Raw genomic sequence first — 23239 nt, 5'->3', positions numbered from 1 at the left:
TCCCTTCCCGCGCCGTTACTCGGCCGGCCTGAGAGAAAAATTCTGAGGCGGCGGCAGCCTTCGTCCAGGGTCGGGGGGCCATAGCGGGACTTTGCCCTCCCGGCGGCCTGGAGCATCTGGAGCTGGGGTGGCTGCGGGACCTGCCGGGCAGCGGCGGCGGAATCGCCGCCACTTCTTCTCCTTCTCCTCCTCCTTCGTCTTGCTCGCCGTTGCCGCCGCTCTCGTCTTGCTCGAGGCAGGCCTGGAGCCGGGACAACCCAGGCTTCGAGCCCAAGGAGGAGGCGGGCGAAGCGGCCAGGGCGGCTGGCGGGAGCGTGGCGGCGGGGGCCATGCTGCAGATGGGCGTGGTGGAGTGGGGTGCCTTCGCCCTCAGAGCCCGACGCCCGGGAGGGCCTGCCGAGAGCGGGAGGCAGCGGAGGTGCAGGCGGCGCGCCGAAAAGGAGGAAGGTGTGGGGGGAAGGCAGGCCAGCGGCCTTGCTCCGCCGGAGGCGCCCCGCCGCTGCCGCCGCGTTTCCCTCACGAGGAGACGGGCAAGGAGGTCGCTGAGCAGCCGCCGCCGCCTCGCCTGGGCCAAAGGGATGGTGCACCGCCTGCGAGGTGCGTCGCCGCCCGGCCGGGCCCTTCTGTCGCCCTTCCCGGCTCGCATCTCTCCTGTTTCACCTTATTACTCGCGAGTCTTCTGCTCTGAAGACAGATGCAAGTAATCCGTTCAGCTCCTCTGCAACCTCCTTTCCCACCTTTAGCACACTTTTGATTCCCTTGTTGGCCAAAGGCTCTACCACAGACATGTCCAAAGTCCATTTCGGGGGCCTAATCCGGCCCCTTCGGCAGTTTATGGGGTAAAATCCTCAAAAAACCCCTCAACAACTTCAACCCTAAAAAAAAAAAGCTCAACAATTTCAATCCTAAAAAAAGCGCAACAACTTTGGTTGGCCCTCACGGCCCTTCACTTCATCAAATCTGGCCCTCCTTGAAAAATGTTTGGGCACCCCTGTGCTAATGTTTTCATCTGCTTACAGTGGTCTCCTAAATAAATTATAATTTCCCCTTCATTTTTTATTGAATTTCTTGTCTTCTTGGCCCCTGAGCTTTCCAGTCAGTTTTGCTATTTCACCGTAGTCTTAACAGCTTGGTTTGCCATCCCTCTCTGACAGGGACTCTTTCTTCCTTCCATCTCTGGGCTAATAGAATTTATGCTGCTGTTGTCGCACACATAAAGAGTCTTTTCTGTTCCTTTGGGATATCAGTACCTATAATTCCTAACAAGAAGACTTCTGGGTTTTGTTTTGTTTTAAACAAAAGTTATTTAAAACATTTTTTTCAGTTCGTTGTATATCATTTCCCAGAAAGCCTACATGACCACCACATGTGATAAAAGGTACATTCCAAAAGACTTACGTTGGCGTAAAACTCGTCGTTCTCGGCCGACAAGACCACCTCCCGGAGGTCCTTACTTATGCCCGGGACTCGCGAGAGATCGATGCGGTTGTTGTTAATCCCAAGCAGCTCATGGACCATTGCCTGATATGTCCACTACGCAGAGAGGAAAAGAGAGTCAGCAGAGTAGGCAGAAGCAAGAAAAGTTCCAAAACTTAGGAAAAGGATCATTGGGACTTTCGCAAGCATCTCTAAACATCTCCATCTGAAACCCCAGAGAGCTGCTGCCTGTCAGGTGTGCGTGCAGGAGCCAGGCCCTGTGACCGGACTGGGGCCTTCCTAAGTTTGTTCTGAAGAGGCAAGGCACGGCCACACAGGTAAGGCCGATTGGTAACTCACTGCACTTGGTGGCAAGAGCTGGGAAGGGATATAAGGTCAGCATTTCCCTTCAGCTCTTTGCCACAGCAACACATTCCCTGCCTTGTTGTGTTTGACTCCTCGCTTCTTGACCCTCGGACCCCTGGCTTCGTGACTCCTCGCTTCTTGATCCTCGGACCCCTGACTTTGTGACTCCTTGCTTCTTGATCCTCGGACCCCTGACTTTGTGACTCCTTGCTTCTTGGTCCTCGGACCCCTGACTTCATGACTCCTTGCTTCCTGACCCTCGGACCCCTGACTTCATGACTCCTCGCTTCTTGATCCTCGGACCCCTGACTTCATGACTCCCAGCTCTCTGACCCTCGGACCCCTGACTTCGTGACTCCCAGCTCTCTGACCCTCGGACTCTTGGCTTCCAGACTGCTGACTTCTGGACCCCCGTTCCTGCTCCCACCCCACCATCTTCCCCGCGGTCCTGACGTCCCCAGCTGGGACTTGGATCGCCCGTGAACCGGACCATGACACTGCCAGCCAGTGTAGGCAATGCTGACCTAGATGGACCAGTGGCGCTTGGTTTAGTGTTTGGGCGGGCCAGCAATAAATCACACCGAGTAGGCGAACTCTTTATCAGAAAAAACAAGGTGTGCTCAGGAGTGCCAGGCCAATAAGCAGTAGGTCTTGCCCCTATGAGCAAGGCCGTCTTTACCATATGCGCCGCCGGGGTGCAAAGATCCACCCAGTGTCTCCAAATTTAGTTAATTTTGCGTGCACGACACCACTGAGAATGACAAGCGGCAGCGTTGAGTCTCAGAAGTGCCACCGTTGTGAATGACCATCGCCGCTGCCGCAGTGCATCTTTGGTAAATGAGCGCACAACGTCGAAAGTCCTTTAGTGAAACAATAGGTATACATTTCGGTATTACCTAGGTATATATGTATTTTGTTTTTCTAGCTTGATCAAAATTATTTATTATGTCATAACCCGTAGATAAGAACTGCGGCGGCTTCAGCGGCGGGCACCAGATGCCCCCCAGAATTCAGCGCCCGGATGCCCTGCACCCCTTCTACCCCTGGGTAAAGACGGCCCGGCCTATATGATAAATAAGGCAATGATATGTACAATTTTACAATATGCAGAGGATAATATATGCAAAGAAACCAGAGAGAGGAGCTGAGGGAAGTCCTGGGGGGGAGGGGATAAAAAGAGGGGAAATGTAAATGGTTATATTGATTGATAATTTGTTAAAATTGTTCAATAAAATATATATTTAAAAAAAGACAGCCCTGCCTATGAGGCAGTTGTGGGGACTAAGTTCCATCCTCTCTGGAGGTTTTCCCAAGCAATCTGAGACTATGCCATCACACCTGCCTTTGCTCCTCCTGTTTCATGCCTCTCCTGGTCCTGGGAGCCCAGGCGGGAGGGGAGCTTGCTGCAGCAGGAGGGGGGAGACACCTGTGCGTCTCATCTCTGCCTCTTGGCCTCTCTCCTCTGGACTGCTCTCTGCCACAGACTCTCCGCTCACTAAGATCTGTTACCTTTCCGGCTTCCAACACCACCTCCTCCCAGGTAGAAGGCTCCACAGACTCCCATTTAAAGACAGCTTCAAGGCGACAGGGAGGCTCTCACCTGGTTCAGGAGCGGAGTGATGGCGTCATCCGAGCGGTCCAGGAGCAGCAGCAACGGAGGGACTTCGGTGCGACGGAAGTCAAAAAGCTCATACTCTTTCGTGATCACTTGCTGTTTGGAGGGGAGGAAAGGAATAGGCTAGCCAGGTAGTTAAGGTGTGAAAAGGTCCTGTGCACAGGGATTGCAAACTTAGTTTTTCTACCCCGACACTGGAAGGCAAAAAAGACTCGCCTGTGACTTTTTTGGCTCAGTGGGAGAGCAATTGCTTGTCTTGCAGGTTCAGTCTCCAGGGGCATCTGCAGTTAGGCCCCTGTCTGAAATCTAGAAAGCTACTGCTGCCAGTCACTGTAGGCAATACTAAGCTAGATGGGCCCCAAATTCAAATAAAAGTGTTTTTGTTTTAATACATAACCCAAATAACAAAATAGAACTTCATGAGACAAGCCCATAAAAACGAAACCGAACTGAACCAAGGTTGCCACGGGATCATATAGTCAACAGAAGAAATGATAAAGCTGGTTATCCAGATATTTCCAATAAGATACAGACAGGTAAGTGCAAGGTGCCGTCCTAAGAAACGTCCTAAGTGTGGCGCTCGTGACTTGCAAGATACAGAGAAACACAACAGCTGAGAGACCTCCAGAGGCACAAGGATTGCTAAGAATAAAAAGCTCTGTGTTACATCAAGAAACATTTCCAACAAATTAGATCAGGGCTTTCCAAACTTTTCAGCTCGGTGACACACATTTTAGACACGCATCACTTCGTGACACGGTAATTCAATTTTACTAGCAAACCAAAGGTTAAACTAACCCATTTCCAGCCCCAAGAGGAGGGCTGGGAGTGTTTGTGTGATTCAACACACCTGCCCACTGCTTCCGACACACAAAACATGTCGCAACACAGAGTATGGAAAGCTCTGAATTAGATGTTAAAAGTAAAGGTGAAGGGACCCCTGACCGTTACGTCCAGTCGCAAACGACTCTTTACTGGCAAAATGTACAAAATTACAGCTTCTGGGTCATGTGGCCAGCATGACAAAGCCGCTTCTGGTGAACCAGAGCAGCGCACGGAAATGCCGTTTACCTTTCCGCCAGAGCGGTACCTATTTATCTACTTGCACTTTGACGTGCTTTCAAACTGCTAGGTTGGCAGGGGCAGGGACCGAGCAACGGGAACTCACCCCGTCCTGGGGATTTGAACCGTCGACCTTCTGATCGGCAAGCCCTAGGCTCTGTGGTTTAACCCACAGTGCCACCCGCATCCCAAATTAGATGTTACTTATCCCTAATTTCTTGAGAGACTTGTGGAAAAGGCAAAGGGTGCTTTACGATTTATCACATGCACTTTGTTGAGAACTGCCCTGATGTTCTCTTTAAAAAATAATTCACTAGGCAGTGTCATACAAATACTTTTACTAAATAGGAACGAACCTTGACGCACTCTGCCAGTCTCTTGGCTGGTTCAGAAGAGAGCTGGTAGCGGATCATGGGGCATTTCTTCAGGGACAGGAGCAGAGCGGTCAAGCCTTGGGTGGTCCTGGAGAGCTGAGCCTGCTCCCAGCTGTGGCCCTAAAAAAATATGGCAAAGAGATCGATGAGAGCTGAGCAAGGCCTGTTTGGTTTTATTTATTTCATTTGCACACTGCCACCTGATGTTCCGTTAACACCCTGTGATCTTCATGATGTATTACTGATGTAGTTTGGGGGGGGTGTAACATGGGGATTAGGTAGAGGAATGCCTGACCATTAGGTCCAGTCGTGGCCGACTCTGGGGTTGCGGCGCTCATCTCGTTTTATTGGCCAAGGGAGCCAGCGTACAGCTTCCGGGTCATGTGGCCAGCAGGACTAAGCCACTTCTGGTGAACCAGAGCAGCGCACAGAAACACCGTTTACCTTCCCACCGGAGTGGTACCTATTTATCTACTTGCACTTGACGTGCTTTCGAACTGCTAGGTAGGCAGGAGCAGGGACCGAGCCACGGGAGCTCACCCCAGTGCGGGGATTCGAACCGCCGACCTTGTGATCGGCAAGTCCTAGGCTCTGTGGTTTAACCCACGGTGCCACCAGCGTCCCCTAACATGGGGATTAGCAGCTAATAAAAGTTTGGGGGCTCTTTATTCGGGGCTTCCATCTTGTTCCAGCTTCTGGCAGGTGGGAGTCCTGTCGCGACAGTCTTCAATAAAGACCAAGCCTATAGGCTGCTGTTTTGCTCTGGTCTTCCTGGCTGGTGTCCTTGTTTTTTGTCCAAGGGAGCCCTCAGATTTCTCCGTTAACAGGGGAAGTTCACGACATAAAAATATGACATAAAAATACGCAACGAAAGCAGCCAGCAGCCTGCTTAGGTGATTCCCCGGGAGCAGCTACAGAATTGTAGAGGTAAAGGTAAAGGACCCCTGGACAGTTCAGTCCAGTCAAAGGTGACTATGGGGTTGCGGCACTCATCCCGCTTTCAGGCTGAGGGAGCCAGTGTTTGTCTACAGACAGCTTTTCTGGGTCATGTGCCCAGCATGACTAAACCGCTTCTGGCGCAACGGGACACCATGACAGAAACCAGAGTACACAGAAACGCCGTTTACCTTCCTGCCGCAGTGGTACCTATTTATCTACTTGCACTGGTGTGCTTTCAAACTGCTAGGTTGGCAGGAGCTGGGACAGAGCAACAGGAGCTCACCACCGTCATGGTGATTCAAACCGCCGACCTTCTGATCGGCAAGCCCAAGAGGCTCAGTGGTTTAGACCACAGCGCCACCTGCGTCGGAAGGGACTCCGGGGGTCATCTGGTCCAACCCCTTGCGATGAACCCATGACAAGACGGCTCTCCTATGACAATGATCTCCTATGATACTGGGCTGAAGCAGTATCTTGCATAGATACTTGCAGTATCTTGCAGTATCTTGCATAGTCTGCTGCTAGGTGACTTTTGAAGCCTCCAGACATTTGACGCAGTTATCACACCCCTTTGGACGGCCACAGTTTCCCCTGAAGAATCCTGGGAACTGGTCTGAGAGTTGTGAGGGGGCCTGGAATTTACCTCTCACGCCACCTACCTGACAGCAGACAGAGATGTTGAGAGAGAACACGTGCGGGTTCACGGCGATGTAGTCTCCGTAGAATTCCTGCCAGGCGAGAAACAGGAGAGACTCAGTGCCATAGCAATGCCCAAGAAGCTATTTAACTCCAGTGACCAGGCCCGGTGTCAACGTGTGGCAAAGCGAGGTTGGGTATAAAGCAGGGGCAGGGTTTGTCACTGCGGCAGCTAAACTGGTGAGTGGGAGCGGCCGCCAATCTTGAAAGACCTACACTGGCTCCCAGGACGTTTCCGAGCACAATTCAAAGTGTTGGTGCCAACCTTTAAAGTCCTAAATGGCCTCAGCCCAGTATACCGAAGGAGCATCTCCACCCCCATTGTTCTGCCCGGACACTGAGGTCCAGCACCGAGGGCCTTCTGGCGGTTCCCTCACTGTGAGAAGCCAAGTTACAGGGAACCAGGCAGAGGGCCTTTTCAGTAGTGGCACCCGCCCTGTGGAACTCCCTCCCACCAGATGTCAAAGAGAACAACAACTACCAGACTTTTAGAAGACATCTGAAGGGAAGCTTTTAATGTTTGGTGTATCACTGTATTTTAATATTTTGTCGAAAGCCGCCTAGAGTGGCTGGGGAAACTCAGCCAGATGGGCGGGGGATAAATAATAAATTATTACTACAGTGGTGCCCCGCAAGACGAATGCCTCGCAATACAAAAAACTCGCTAGACGAAAGGTTTTTCCGTTCGCGATTTGCCTCGCAAGACAAAATTTCCCTATGGGCTTGCTTCGCAAGACGAAAACGTCTCGCGACTTTTTTTCTTTGACTAAAAACAAAGACATGTTTTGTTTATAAAGTTAATTTATTTTCCCTTCAGTTTTTGAACTGCTCTTTACAGTATGTGTGACTTTAAAGAGCAGTTAATAAACTGTTGTTGTACCAAATTTGGCTTTGTTTGGACTTTTTTTGACCATAGGAACGCATTAATTGATTTTCAATGCATTCCTATGGGATTTCGTGCTTCGCAAGACGAAAAATTCGCTAGACGACAAAAATTGCGGAACGAATTAATTTCGTCCTGCGGGGCACCACTGTATTACTATTACTATTATTATTATTATTATTATAGAATAATAAATGAATAAAAGAATGTTTGCAAACCAGAACACACACTTCCGATTCTGCAATGTTTGGAAGCCAAAACGTTCGACTCGCAAGGCGTTCGGGACCTAAGGTCCGACTGTACATATTTAAAGAAGATAAATAAATGACTAAATTAAGTTAATGTGGATATGCAGAAGATGTTAAAAATAAATTTAAGGAGCCGCAGAAAGAGGGGGAAGGAAGCCAAGTTTAGAAATGTCGATATGATTCTAAAATTAGTGGAATGTATAAACCTGAAAAGTAGAAATAATTTTTTTTTAAAAAGGAAGCCAAGAGACTTCCTGGACTTGTGGCTCGTTGACCGTAGACATACCTGGACTTCTGCCACAACTTCTTGCTCGTCTGCCTCGGCCAGAGACTTGACGTTGCTCTTGCTGATGACGTTGCTGAAATCTGGAAGGAGGCAGGGAGAGAAAGGAAGCAGGATAAGCGAGAGACAGAAGGGGAAAACAATGGTCGCTGGGTGGGATGTGGATCTGTTCCACGGTGGGCCCTAACCACTCTCCCCCCCCCCCATTTTTAAAATTCATTTTATAACGCAAATAAACAACACAAACAGAAAAACAAACAATACAGTGGTACCTCGGGTTACATACGCTTCAGGTTACATATGCTTCAGGTTACATATGCTTCAGGTTACAGACTCTGCTGACCCAGAAATAGTACCTCGGGTTAAGAACTTTGCTTCAGGATGAGAACAGAAATTGCAGCAGTGGCAGCAGAAGGCCCCATTAGCTAAAGTGGTGCTTCAGGTTAAGAACAGTTTCAGGTTAAGTATGGACCTCCGGAACGAATTAAGTACTTAACCTGAGGTACCACTGTACAAACAAATTCTTGTCTTATCCTTATTTTTTCTAGTTACAGATAGGTAGCCGTGTTGGTCTGCCATGGTCAAAATAAAAAAATTCCTTCCAGTAGCACCTTAAAGACCAACTAAGTTAGTTCTAACTTTTATTCATTCATTCTAACTTAGTTGGTCTTTAAGGTGCTACTGGAAGGAATTTATTTATTTATTTTTTCTAAACATTGTTAGGTGAGCTTCCCCAAGTCCCCCCATCTGATTTTCATTTTACTTCATCTTTAGCAGTTTACATATATCATAATTTTTAACCATTTTTTTAAACACACTTACTTTTACCATAATAATCTTCACATATTATCCTTTACAAATAATACTATTTTAAAATACACTGTCTTCTACTTCTAACCCCACATCCTGTATCCACTCCCAAAGCTATTCTAAGATTTAAATATTAACATAGTTTTTTCAGATATTCTTTAAAGTTCTTTCAGTCTTCTTCCACCGTCTCTTCTCTCTGGTCTCGGAGTCTCCCAGTCAGTTCGGCAAGTTCCATATAGTCCATGGGTCCTACCACTCTTGCCTTTCTCCCCATCAAAGTCTTCCAGCAGCAGGGCCAAAATCAGCCTTAGGCTGCAAACCAAGCAGCTGTTGTGCTCCATCGGGGCGATTGTGTAAGGCGAGGATGACCTCTAGAGGCCTGTCTGGGTCAGTTTACGCCATCCCAAAATAACCGAACATTTGTGGTTAATGCAGCTATCAATGAGAATCGCTTATTTTTAAAAGATGCGCCGTTCTCTCAAAGGAGAGGTCCAAGGCAGCTAATGCATGCATGAAAAAGAAGCACTTGATGAATCATTGTACAGTGGTACCTCAGGTTAATCACCTCCTGGCAAATAGAAGGGGAAGAAATGGAGGCAGTGAGAGATTTCACTTTCCTGGGCTCTTTGATCACTGCAGATGGTGACAGCAGTCACTAAATTAAAAGACGCCTGCTTCTTGAAAGAAAAGCAATGACAAACCTAGACAGCATCTTAAAAAGTAGAGACATCACCTTGCCAACAAAGGTCCGTATAGTTAAAGCTATTGTTTTCCCAGTAGTGATGTATGGAAGTGAGAGCTGGACCATAAAGAAGGCTGATCACCGAAGAACTGATGCTTTTGAATTCTGGTGCTGGAGGAGACTCTTGAGAGTCCCATGGACTGCAAGGAGATCAAACCTCTCCATTCTGAAGGAAATCAGCCCTGAGTGCTCACTGGAAGGACAGATCCTGAAGCTGAGGCTCCAATACTTTGGCCACCTCGTGAGAAGAGAAGACTCCCTGGAAAAGACCCTGATGCTGGGAAAGATGGAGGGCACAAGGAGAAGGGGACGACAGAGGACGAGATGGTGGGACAGTGTTCTCGAAGCTACCAGCATGAGTTTGACCAAACTGCGGGAGGCAGTGGAAGACAGGAGGGCCTGGCGTGCTCTGGTCCAGGGGGTCACGAAGAGTCGGACATGATTAAACAACTAAACAACAACAAAAACCTCGGGTTAAGTACTTAATTCGTTCCAGAGGTCCGTACTTAACATCAACCTATTCTTAACCTGAAGCACCACTTTAGCTAATGGGGCTGCCTGCTGCCGCCGGGCTACCGGAGCACCATTTCTGTTCTCATCCTGAAGCAAAGTTCTTAACCTGAAGCACCATTTCTGGGTTAGCGGAGTCTGTAACCTGAAGCATATGTAACCCGAGGTACCACTGTACTTTAATATTCTGCTGGAAGCCGCCCAGAGTGGCTGGGGAAACTCAGCCAGATGGGCGGGGTACAAATAATAAATTATTATTATTATTATGAAACATGTCAGGGGAGAATTTATTTTTTATTTTTTGCATTTCTAGGACACCTTCTTCTCCAAGCAGCTCAAGGTGATGCTCCCCCACTTTTCATGCAATTGCCACAACAGCTCTGTGAGGTAGGTTAGGCTGAGAGACGGCAGGGACTGGCCCAAGGGAACTTCATGGCCAAGTGGGGAGATTTGAACCCGAGTCTCTCCCAGGTCCAGCTCTAACCACTACGCTGTGCTGTTAGGAAAACGCAACACACCTAGAGGCTTTCCATACTTACAAATAAAATAGGTGCTGTATTTCGGACGTCGCAGCTCCTGGATGAGGTAATCCACGTTTTCCTGAAAGGACAACCCATTCGGAAACCACAGTGAGGTGAGAAATTAAGTCCTTAAACCAGTTACGGAAAGCAAAGTATTTCATCTCACTCCTGGTAATTTTCAAGTTGTTTCCTCTAGCTATATATTTGATTGTCGTCGCCCGCCCTTAGGGTTTGAAACAGGGTGGATAAAAATCAACGTTTTTAAAAAAATATATACCAAAAAATCGGATTTTTTTGGATTTAAATTGGATTTTTAAATAAAATGCTTTTGGAGGAAAAATCTTTCTAAAGATAGATTAAGTTACATTATAGTCCAAAGGCTAATCAATAGGAAATGAGGGTTTAAGTTTTTCATGTATGCTAAAACTCAGTCCAAGGTTTTTTTTTTATTGTTTAACTACATCAGTTAACAAACATGGACACATATGCTATAATGTTATTGTTTTAGTTAAATAAATTGTTATTAAGGAAGTGATTATTTTTCTCCTTCCCATAAAGTACAGCAGGAAGGTTGTCCAAATATAAACAGTTCACTTATTAAACCTCACAATAATTTCATAATTATCTGTCAATGTATTTCTAATAGCATAACCAAGTCAGCAATTAGCATATATAGCATAACCAAGTCAGTAATTTCCGATATAACCGTAAAAACTACTCTGAAAATTTATTATTCAAAAAACGAAACCTTCATCTGGTTGTGAATATTAAGATTATACCTGCAAGAATGAGTCTAAAAAAAATAAATGATCTAAATCAAGTCTTACTGACTAGTGGTTTAAACCAAATCCACTCTGGTTTGAAATCAATAAACATGCAAGCTCCAGGGACCTGAAGGCTAATGGGGAGAGGTGAGCCCAAAACATCTGGATGGCTCTCCCAGATGTTTCCCCACCTCTGGCACAGGCTCCCTTTTGCTCTGTCTCACCTTGGTGGGTCTCAAGAAGCAGATGGCTTTCAGGTGCTTCATGTTCTCCCGATTGGCTGAATCGATGCGCTCAAAGAGGTACACTTCCTTCTGCAGGATCTCAGACTGCGTGTACACCATGCTCACGATACTGGTCTGCGGGAAGGGTAGATAAAAATCAATGATTAAAAAAAATAATAATTGAAAAATCGGATTTTTTAAAATTTAAATTGGATTTTTAAATTGGATTTTTTTTTTTCAATTCCTTATGGATTATTTCCCAATACTGAACAGTCTTCACCTGCTGGTCAAAGAACAGCAAGGAGGGAGCCAGTCTGGCCTCTCCAGGGAGGGAGCTCCAAAGTTGTCTGTGGGGAGCCACCACCGAGAAGGCCCGCTCCCTTGTCCCCACCAAGAAGGTCTGGGAGGGTGGCGGGATTGAAGGAGCGTCTCCACCTCCATCGTTCTGCCCGGACACTGAGGTCCAGCACCGAGGGCCTTCTGGCGGTTCCCTCACTTCGAGAAGCAAAGTTACAGGGAACCAGGAAAGGGGTCTTCTCGGTGGTGGCGCCGGCCCTGTGGAACACCCTCCCATCAGATGTCAAGGAAATAAACAACTATTTGACTTTTAGAAGACATCTGGAGGAAGCCCTGTTTAGGGAAGCTTTTAATATTTGATGAATTATTGCATTTTAATCTTTTGTTGGAAGCTGCTCAGAGTGGCTGGGGAAACCCAGCCAGATGGGCGGGGTAAAATAATAAATTATTATTATTATTATTAAGAGAAGGGTCTTCTACTGAAGGACTCTGATGTTGCAGGACTCGAACTCCCATCGTGTCAGGCTTGCTGGGAGTTGGAGTCCAGCACCACCTAGGGGGCCATGGAGACACAAAGGAGGGGGCGCGGTCCATTAGAGCAGGGAGTCTCCGATTCACAAAACTGCGGAGTTACAAGGGACACCCCCCCACACACAAAGGCCATCAAGTCCAACATTCAGGGAAAAGAAAGATCCCCCACACATTTTGCCCAATTGAAATGAGGAAACACAAGAGGTCAGTGCTGGAAATCAGCTAAATAACAACAACAACAACAACAACAACAACAACAATAATAATAATAATAATAATGTATTATTTATACCCCGCCCATCTGGTTGGGTTTCCCCAGCCACACTGGGTGGCTTCCAACCAAATATTAAAACAATACAGCATCACACGGCCGCCTTCAGTTGTCTTTTAAAAGTAAAATAGTTGTTTATCTCTTTGACATCTGCTGGGAGGGCGTTCCACAGGGCGGGTGGCACCACCGAGAAGGCCCTCTGTCTGGTTCACTGTAATCTCACTTCACGCAGGGAGGGAACCGCCAGGCGGCCCTCGGAGCTGGACCACAGTGTCCGGGCAGAACGATGGAGATGGGGACGCTCCTTCAGGTATACAGGACCGAGGCCGTATACCAAGTGGGATGTTGCAAGCCTGCAGACATCACTTTGAGCAAAGCCCCAACCAACAGCTGCAACACAGAATCACTGGAGAACTTTGCCTGTCACCCTGAATTCCATCCAGACGGTCCTGGGTTCGAATTCCAGTGGCATCTCCTCCCTGAGACTCTGGCCAGCCACTGCCAGCCAGTGTAGACATCACTAAGCCCCCATGGGCCAATGATTTCAGTACAAGCCACCCTCACCTGCTCACCTGTTCAAATCACTCCATTTAGAACCCCCTTGAGGTCTGGAATCTTGGTTTCAGTTTTAGGGGATGGGCTGGATCTGAGTGCCAGAGAGCCCCCGTTTGGCATGCAAAATATCCCCGGCTCCATCCCTGAAGGGGTTGGGAATTACCCCTGCCCTGAAACCCCTGGAGAGCCGCTGCTGCTGCCAGCCCGTGCTGGCAACACTGGTCTGGATGGAGCAAGGGTACCTGGCGCCTTCCTGCGTTCCTCCCTCCCCCTTTCCGAGCTCACCGTCTCTTTGTCCATCAGAAGCACCTTCATGCCTGTCCCGCTTTCCTCGATCATCTTGGCGATGTACTGCTTGACTGCAAAGACCACGTTCATTTTCCCTCCCGGTGCAAACCCCTTAATTTTTTGCAAAGAAATGCAACTAAACAGGATCCCCCTTTTTTTCCCTTCCTTGCACCAAGCCTGGAAGAGCTACCCAATTTCTCTTCCTCTCTCTCTCTTGGCTCTTGCAACCCTGGGAGCTGTAGTTCTCCAGCTGACTCGGCTGCAGCTGCAAGCAGAGGGAGACTACATCTCCCAGAAGCCTCCGCGCCGCCGCCGCCTCCCGGGCTGACATTGCAAGGCTGGGTTTGCAAAGGAGCAAATCTCATTCGGTGATTCCGCAGCGCGCCGAGAGGGGACGCTTTCAGACCGGAGGAGTCGCTAAGCGAGTTTGCTTTTCTTTCTTGGAAGTACTGTATTGATGCTTTTGAATTGTGGTGCTGGAAAAGACTTTTGAGAGTCCCATGGACTGCAAGAAGATCAAACCTCTCCATTCTGAAGGAAATCAGCCCTGAGTGCTCACTGGAAGGACAGATCCTGAAGCTGAGGCTCCAAGACTTTGGCCACCTCATGAGAAGAGAAGACTCCCTGGAAAAGACCCTGATGTTGGGAAAGATGGAGGGCGCAAGGAGAAGGGGACGACAGAGGACGAGATGGTGGGACAGTGTTCTTGAAGCTACCAGCATGAGTTTGACCAAACTGCGGGAGGCAGTGGAAGACAGGAGTGCCTGGCGTGCTCTGGTCCATGGGGTCACAAAGAGGCGGACACGACTAAACAACAACAACAAAACTTTCTGCATGGACTGGTTGCATGGCAACATGTGCAAATGGCTTGAGATACCTATTAGATCCATAAATTACCATATAGCATATATTCAGCACACACAAAACAGGACAATTTGTTGTTGACAAAGGGCAGCTGGACATATAAAGGACCCCATTACCTTCAGTAGCTTGGGGCCTCATCAAACCTAAAACCTGCCCTGGTCTCTCCCTGTTCAATGGGGTTTCCCTCCCAGGAAGAAAACTGCTTAATTTCCGTAGAAGAGGAGGTAAGGATCAGGCCAAAGGGGGCTCATCTAGTCCCCGCATCCTGTCCTCACAGCGGTCATCCAAATGCCCCCATGGGAAGCCCATGGGCAGGATCCGAACTCAAGACCGAAGCCTCCTCTCCTGGTGTTTCCAGCGAGCGGCATTCAGATGCATTGCTGAGCATAGCATAAAGGTAAAGGGACCCCTGATCATTAGGTCCAGTGGTGGCCGACTCTGGGGTTGTGGCGCTCATCTCGCTTTATTGGCCAAGGGAGCCGGCGTACAGCTTCCGGGTCATGTGGCCAGCATGACTAAGCCGCTTCTGGCGAACCAGAGCAGCGCACGGAAACGCCGTTTACCTTCCCGCCGGAGTGGTACCTATTTATCTACTTGCACTTTGACGTGCTTTCAAACTGCTAGGTTGGCAGGAGCAGGGACCGAGCAACGGGAGCTCACCCCATTGTGGGGATTCAAACCGCCGACCTTCTGATCGGCAAGTCCTAGGCTCTGTGGTTTTAACCCACAGCGCCACCCGCGTCCCTGAGCATAGCATACTCCCTCCCCCCCTTTTTTTTTGCTTGGGAACATGGCATTTGTTGTTGGGAGGACGGCAAACTTTTAAACCCATGAGCTAACATTGTCCTCCTAGCCCCCCCTCCAACCAAAGATGTCTGAAGTTGCAGACAGACGTCCCCGTCGGATTAAACGCCACCTTGGGCAGATCCCAAAAATAAGCGAGTGACGTCACCGGGGCACGACAGGGCGTCTTGCTCCTTCTGCGGCACGGTTTGTGTCTCCTGGGCTCAACCGCACGCCTCATTCTTGTGACCCCCACAGAAATAAACAGCGGCTGAGAGCAGACAGGGGTCTCTCTGCCCCCCCAAAAACCCCTGCTTGGTGGCTGGCAAGTTGCTCGGCTTGAATGCCGCCTTCGAGAAACTGCCTTCTTGCTAGAGTCCTAATCTCCTAACATTTTGGGATTAGGTGCTATTCCTGGCACGGCGGGACTGAATTAAAAGAAAGGAAGAAATAAAGGCGGCTTGTGCGTAATAAACCCAAGCCACCTTCACTTCCCCACCGCTATTTATAGGTTTGCGTGGTTTCATGGATAAATCCTGCCCTCCTGTGCCACTGGAGCAACTCTTCTTTATCTTGCGATGGGCAAACTGTACACAGTACAGTAGTTCCCTCCTGGGTCCTGCTGGGTTTTTACACAGCCGCTGTTTTTATTTTTTCCCCAAGCTGCCACGATGGAACTCACTGCTGCAGGAGGCCCTGCCGGCCAGCAAGCTTGGACGGCGTCAGAAAGAGAACTGGACAAATACAGTGGTACCACAGGTTACATACGCTTCAGGTTACACACTCCGCTAACCCAGAAATAGTGCTGCAGGTTAAGAACTTTGCTTCAGGATGAGAACAGAAATTGTGCAGCAGCGACGCAGTGGCAGCAGGAGGCCCCATTAGCTAAAGTGGTGCTTCAGGTTAAGAACAGTTTCAGGTTAAGTACGGACCTCCAGAATGAATTAAGTACTTAACCTGAGGTACCACTATGTCTAAGACATCCTGAAAAGCTCCTCCTTCCTTCTTCTGGCTTTTTTATGTCACCTCTAAATTTTTCGCATTATCTTTGTCCATTTTGTATATTGTTCTTCTTCCATCTTTGTCCATACAGTGTCTGTATACAAATAAATCTTTCTGTACATACAAATCTTGTTGTCTGTCTATATTCATTTACAAATACTGTTAATTACCATAATTGCATTTTATATTTTAATTCATATTGTCATTAATGCCCAATAAATTTTTTTTTTTATTTTCCCATTATGAGGTTTATTTCCATTCTACTGATTTCACTATTTCACCTTATCCTATATATGACATGTGGGACGCAGGTGGCGCTGTGGGTTACACCACAGAGCCTAGGGCTTGCCGGTCAAAAGGTCGGCGGTTCGAATCCCCACGATGGGGTGAGCTCCCGTTGCTCGGTCCCTGCTCCTGCCAGCCTAGCAGTTCGAAAGCATGTCAAAGTGCAAGTAGATAAATAGGTACCACTCTGGTGGGAAGGTAAACGGTGTTTCTGTGCGCTGCTCTGGTTCGCCAGAAGCGGCTTAGTCCTGCTGGCCACATGACCCGGAAGCTGTACGCCGGCTCCCTCAGCCAATAAAGCGAGATGAGCGCCACAACCCCAGAGTCGGCCACGACTGGACCTAATGGTCAGGGGTCCCTTCACCTTTATATATGACATAATTCCCCCCCCCCCCCAATCTGGATAGCTCAGTGGGTTGGAGCATATGCTGGTAACGCCAAGGTTGACGGTTTGATCCCTGTATGGAATGGCTGTGATATATCCCTGAATTTGAAGAGGGTTGGACTAGATGCCCCTCAGAGTGCCCCAATTCTGTGTTCCTATGAAATTCATGGAGGGTAAAGGCTATCGATGGCTCCCTTCCAAAATGGCTAAGCTCTGCCTCCACGGTCAGAGGCAGCGATGCTCCTGGATCCCAGTTGCTTGGAATTGCAGGAAAAGAGAGGGATCTTGTGTTCGAATCCTGCTTGTGGGTTTCCCACAGGCATCTGGTTGGCTGCTGTGAGAACAGGGTGCTGACTAGAGGAGCCGATGGCCTGATCCAGCAGGACTCTTCTTTTGTTGTTTAGTCGTGTCCGACTCTTCGTGACCCCCTGGACCAGAGGATGCCAGGCACTCCTGTCTTCCACTGCCTCCCGCAGTTTGGTCAGACTCATGCCGGTAGCTTCAAGAACACTGTCCAACCATCTCATCCTCTGTCCTCCCCTTCTCCTTGTGCCCTCCATCTTTCCCAACATCAGGGTCTTTTCCAGGGAGTCTTCTCTTCTCATGAGGTGGCCAAAGTCTTAGAGCCTCAGCTTCAGGATCTGTCCTTCCAGGGAGCACTCAGGGCTGATTTCCCCAATAATGGAGAGGTTTGATCTTCTTGCAGTCCATGGGACTCTCAAGAGTCTCCTCCAGCACCATCATTCAAAAGCATCCATTCTTCGGCGATCAGCCTTCTTTATGGTCCAGCTCTCACTTCCATACATCACTACTGGGAAAACCATAGCTTTGACTATACGGACCTTTGTCGGCAAGGTGATATCTCTGCTTTTTAAGATGCTGTCTAGGTTTGTCATTGCTTTTCTCCCAAGAAGCAGGCGTCTTTTAATTTCGTGACTGCTGTCTCTTCTTACATGCTTCTAAAAATATCACATTCGTTCCCCCCAGGTGTGAGAGTTTTAGTACAGTAAATCAGCTCCAAATTGCCGCATGAATCTTGCTCTGTTAGATTCAACCCCGGCATAATGGCAAACGGCTGCTAGGAAAAAGTGTCTCCCTGAGACCATATATTTGAAAACCCTGTCGCTAACAATGCTATAAAGGAAACATTTACAAGGAAACAAGGCAGCAATTAAAACGACGAGCCCTTTCCGGATACGATTAAAGCGTTTTAAATCACACTAGGCTCCCTGGGGGGGGAAAAACCCGACAAAATGCAATTATGGACCAGATTAACACACTGCTTATAAGGCAGTGGACACCAGCTTGTTGCACTTCCAGTGATTCACGGGTGCATTGGGCTCAGAAGCAAACTTTGGGGTGGGTGGGAAATGTGGTTCCTTTGGGACTTTTTGTGTAAAAAGGAAAATGAATTAATCTGAGACATTGGGATTGGAAGATTGGGAAAACATTGCCTAGCAGAAAGTAGATCAGCTGGGTGTCATTCTAGAGAGAATATTTTGAATAATTTCTTTTACACAATGGACAGGACAGTCCTTCCCCCCCCCACTCCTTCTTCTCCTCTCTTCTTTTCCTCCGGTTTCCTTTTCTTCAGCATTCTCCGGAAGCCGTATAATGTATAATTGTGCCTTTATAATAAATAATAATAAATTTTTATTTATACCCCGCCCTTCCCGTTTCAAAAACCGGGCTCAGGGCGGCTAACAACAAATTTAAAACACTTAAAAACACTTAATTATAAAAGCAGCATAAAATAACAGTTTAAAAACATGAATAACAATAAAAATCAAAAATTAGATAATCCCCAGGGAATACTTTGTGAGAGGCATTCGGCAATCCCCAAGATTATTCGAGGGAAAGCCATTTGCTTTAAATGCGATGTTAAAATGTGCAGTGCGGATGTGACGCATGGATTTACCCATGCAATGGATGCCCTACATGTCGTAAAATTGCGTAATAGTGAGCATGGGTTGCCCAAGGGCTGAAGAGGTGCTTGGAGGCCATAATGGGCTGGACGAGACGCATTCAAGGAGAAGAGGGCTATCGATGGCTACTAACCAACTGGAGGCAGCGACACTTCTGAATATCAGTGGCGGCAAACTGCAGGAGCGGAGAGGGCTTCCGCGCTTGAATCCACAGGAATCTGCTTGGCCACTGTGGGAACAGGATGCTAGACTAGATCAGGGGTCAGCAAACTTTTTCAGCAGGGGGCCAGTCCACTGTCCCTCAGACCTTGTGGGGGCCGGACTATATTTTGAAGAAAAAAAGAACGAATTCCTATGCCCCACAAATGATGCATTTTAAAGAAAAGGACACATTCTACTCATGTAAAAACATGCTGATTCCCGGACTGTCCGCGGGCTGGATTGGGAAGGCGATTCAGCCGGATCAGGCCCCCAGGCCTTAGTTTGCCTACTCATGGGCTAGAAGTGGTTCTCAACCTGTGGGTCCCCAGATGTTGTTGGACTACAACTCCCATCATCCCTGAGCTCTGGCCTTGCTAGCTAGGGGTGATGGGAGTTGTAGTTCAACAACATCTGGGGACCCACAGGTTGAGAAACATAGCTGTCAACTTTCAGATTTGAAATTAAGGGATCAGCAGCCTCGAAAATAAGGGATCAGCAGCCTCACCTGTCCCGGGGACAGTCTACGGGATATCTAACAATCCGGAATAGCAGCGGGAAATGGCGCTGGAATAAGGGAATTTCCCGCAAAAAAAGGGGGAAGGTTGACAGCTATGGTTCAGAAAGCCTGAGCTAATATGGACTTCCTTTGGTCTGAGCCAGCAACGCCTGATGTTCTTAAGTGTCCGGCTCAGTATAAAGCAGTTTCCGCTCATTCCTGCGGCTCCAACCAGCAGCCTCAGGCTAGGAATTCTGACTTTGGCTGCAAAAAGGAAGCACAGAGGCTTCTCTGCAAATCAGCGCTGGTGTGAATATCTCTCCCCCCCCCCCAAATTCGGTCTTATGAAAGGCCATCCCACTCCAAACCCCACTGCTGTCCAATTCCACATGCAGCTGGGACAAGATTAGCACCGGCCCCTACAAAAGGCCTCGCTCCCCCCCCCCTCCTTGAGCATCTTCGCGTCTCGGGCGGCCATCTGTTCGCGTGTGTTTATCCCCTTTCACTTATCCTCTTTATCGCACTCCTTCCCTTGTGGTAACTTGTGGCCACCGGCAAACTCACATGATCTCCCCATCAGTCACTGGCTGTCTCGATTCCGGGCTGGGATCATAATCTCCCTTTGTTGAGCTGACACAGAGCATCAGGGGGCAAAATTGCGGCATCCTCTTGCCGTGAGACAGTAAATATCCCTACGAAGCCACCTGCCTTTGGGCCTGAGGAGGAATTGAGCTCGCCCTTCCTGACGCTAGGAAGCTGTTTTCTCCCAGACAGACCCAGATGTACCTTGAGATGCTGCCAAGGGCAGAATCTGGACTTTCTGAACGCAAAGCAGGTGCTCTCCTGCTAGCCCTCACGGTTCTAAATCCCTTGAGTACAAACACAACGGGCATTTTCTGCAATAAAATTCAAGAGGTTTTTAAGCTTGGAGCAGGGAGACTGGAGTGGGATGCGGGTGGCGCTGTGGGTTAAACTACAGAGCCTAGGACTTGCTGATCAGAAGGTTGGCGGTTCAAATCCCCGTGACGGGGTGAGCTCCCGTTGCTCTGTCCCTGCTCCTGTCAACCTAGCAGTTCGAAAGCACGTCAAAGTGCAAGTAGATAAATAGGTACTGCTCCGGCGGGAAGGTAAACAGCGTTTCCGTGTGCTGCTCTGGTTCGCCAGAAGCGGCTTAAGTCATGCTGGCCACATGACCTGGAAGCTGTACACCGGCTCCTGCGGCCAATAAAGTGAGATGAGCGCCGCAACCCCAGAGTCGGTCACGACTGGACCTAATGGTCAGGGGTCTTTTTTTTTAAAAAAAAGTAGACTGGAAGACCGCTACGGCCTGTATGACCCCTAATAATAATAATAATAATAATAATAATAATAATAATAATAATAATAATAATAATATATTATTTATACCCCGCCCATCTGGCTGGGTTTCCCCAGCCACTCTGGGCGGCTTCCAACCAAATACTAAAAACAAAACAGCATCAGACATTAAAAACTTCCCTAAACAGGGCCGCCTTCAGTTGTCTTTTAAAAGTAAAACAGTTGCTTATTGCCTTGACATCTGGTGGGAGGGTGTTCCACAGGGCAGGCGCCACCACCGAGAAGGCCCTCTGCCTGGTTCCCTGTAACTTGGCTTCTTGCAGTGAGGGAACTGCCAGAAGGCCCTCGGCATTGGGCCTCAGTGTCCGGGCAGAACGATGGGGGTGGAGACGCTCCTTCAGGTATACAGGAACGAGGCCTTTAGGGCTTGAAAGGTCAGCACCAACACTTTGAATTGTGCTCAGAAACGTAAAGCATGCGAGGCTCTGATGACTGGTCCCAAATCACCCCGTGAACTTGATGGGTAAACTGCTTTGTGAGCAGAGAAGGCCCCTCCATCTCCGGTTTCTCCAGAAATATCCCCCAATTCTGAAAACCCGGAGAAGCACTGTCAGTCAGTGCAGACAAAGCTGGGTAGGCAAACCTCAATGGCCTGCTTTGGTATAATGCAGTTTCCTATGTTCTCGCTTTAGTGGGATTATTATTTAGATTATTTAGATTATTTTTATACCATCCTTCAAATGATCCAGGGGTGGTTCACAAGATAAAAGCACAAATAGTTAAAGCAGATTTCATACTCCTGCTAAGTGACTTTGAACCAGGCATTGATGTAGGAGTGTGTAGAAACTAGCCTAGTTGTCTTGCTAAATGACCCTCAGACTTTGAAAAAGCTGGTATCACTTGACCAAGTTCATCTGTTTTGCTGAATTGATTAAACTAAGTAGTTTTAATTGGATCTGGAATAAGTGTGCAATTAATGGTTACTGTTTAGAATTCTTAGTGCGTCGTGAAAACTGCTTTTCTGAGTTACTGCTATTTATAGGATAGGGTAGGATAGGATAGGATAGGGTGCACTAGGGGAGCAAGGGGACGGTGGACAAAAAAGTTTGAGATGCTTTTGCTCAACACTATGAAAAGCATCTTGTCAACGTACCTGCTCTCCCCCCTCCAGCCCAAACAGAATGCAAACAGCTCTGTTTCCTATTGATTTGTATAAAACAGCAGACCAGCCTTGCAAACAAGACTTCCTCTCACCCCACCCGAATTGCACAAAAATTGCAGCAGAGTGGAGAAGCGCCCCCCCCCCCCGCCACGGCGTTTAATATTTTGTATAAAAAGCCAAGGAAACAAAACTCAAGCCCGTCTCATCGGGGGACCGGACTCGCAAAGCACAGAGCTCTCTTTCATTGCTGGACTTTTCTGTGTCCCCAGAAATGATAAACAATCCTTTTGTCTGGGACATAAACAACGGCTGGGGGAGAACAAAGCCGGTGATTCACTTTGCGGGTCAGCTGAGGCGCCCATGTGACCGCTCCCACCCTAGCTTCCTGCTCCCACTGAAGTGAGGCTGATGCCGACCAAAGCAGAGAGGTCCCTTCAGAGAGCAAGGGTTCGCTCTGAAGGCTCTCCGGGGGGCTTAGCCTGGGGATCAGGACGGATTGGTCAGTGCCAGGAACGTCCTGGATACGGGGAAGCAATGGGCCTTCCCATCACCCCTGGAGAAGTGCAACCAGGACACTTTACATGTCCATGATGCATTGATTAATTGCAATTATTTTTAAATGGGGTAGGGCTGTCAGGTTACAGCATCCTGGAGGGGAAGGCTATGTAGGTGGAGACTGCAGGAAGGGAGAAAGTACTCTTGCAGTACCAACTGGGCGGCCGCTGTGAGAACAGGATGCGGGACTACCGTATTTTTCGCTCCACAGGGCGCACTGGACCATAGGGTGCACCTAGTTTTTAGGGGGGGGGGAAATAAAGAAAAAATTTAGGCTGGCCCATGAGCTGACCACGTTGTTCCAAACCAACACAGGACCAGGTGCTCGAAAACAACACGGCCCTTACCTGGCCAAGAAAGTCGAAATAGCCTATAAACTTGAAAACGAAAGCTATACCCGTGCAGCGGAACGTACAACTTTAAGACGATCACTTTATAAAATAGATATTGTAAACAGTGGCCAGTGGTTATGTCTCCCTTCACAATGCACCTTGGCCAACTAACGTGTGTAAACGCATCGTTTGGCGGCGATACCAAACACGCTTGATTATTTCCAGACCAATGGTCCACATGCCCTAAAGCGGGATAAAATATACAGCTTGCACTGGGCACGTGTCTCTTCCATGACCACATCTCCCAGGCAGGGCTGGGAATGTCTCCTGCCTGAAACTCTGCTACCAGTCAGTGTAGACAGTACTGAACTAGATGGATCCATGCTCTGACTCAATATAAAGCAGTTTCCTAGGGCTATGTGTTGGAGGAGAGGGAGCCGAGGATCCAAGCGTTCTTGTTTTGTCTGTACAGTGGTACCTCAGGTTAAGTACTTAATTCGTTCCGGAGGTCCGTTCTTAACCTGAAACTGTTCTTAA

At 48.4% G+C, this 23239-nt stretch overlaps 1 protein-coding gene across 2 annotated transcripts in view; it reads right to left on the bottom strand.

Annotated features, from left to right (window-relative positions):
• The window catches only part of VPS45 (vacuolar protein sorting 45 homolog), a 60386-nt gene that overhangs the window by 31566 nt on the left and 5581 nt on the right, over nt 1-23239 (bottom strand). Inside the window, exons 1-8 of one of the 2 annotated variants that reach the window (XM_081173617.1) lie at nt 13393-13647; nt 11454-11588; nt 10484-10544; nt 7886-7965; nt 6432-6500; nt 4816-4953; nt 3383-3493; nt 1399-1533 (exon numbers count right to left, since the gene is read on the bottom strand). In XM_081173617.1, coding sequence (XP_081029743.1) covers nt 1399-1533; nt 3383-3493; nt 4816-4953; nt 6432-6500; nt 7886-7965; nt 10484-10544; nt 11454-11588; nt 13393-13485 — 822 coding nt within the window. In that variant the 5' untranslated portion in view covers nt 13486-13647. Of the gene's footprint in view, nt 1-1398; nt 1534-3382; nt 3494-4815; nt 4954-6431; nt 6501-7885; nt 7966-10483; nt 10545-11453; nt 11589-13392; nt 13648-23239 lie in introns of those variants that run through there. The other variant, XM_081173618.1, reaches the window with a different exon arrangement.

The sequence above is a fragment of the Podarcis bocagei genome (assembly GCF_964188305.1).
Source record: "Podarcis bocagei genome assembly, chromosome: 16".
Classification (NCBI taxonomy): Eukaryota; Metazoa; Chordata; class Lepidosauria; order Squamata; family Lacertidae; genus Podarcis; species Podarcis bocagei.
The sequence above is the reverse complement of the archived record's forward strand: the minus strand, read 5'-3'. Positions and strand labels throughout refer to the sequence as shown.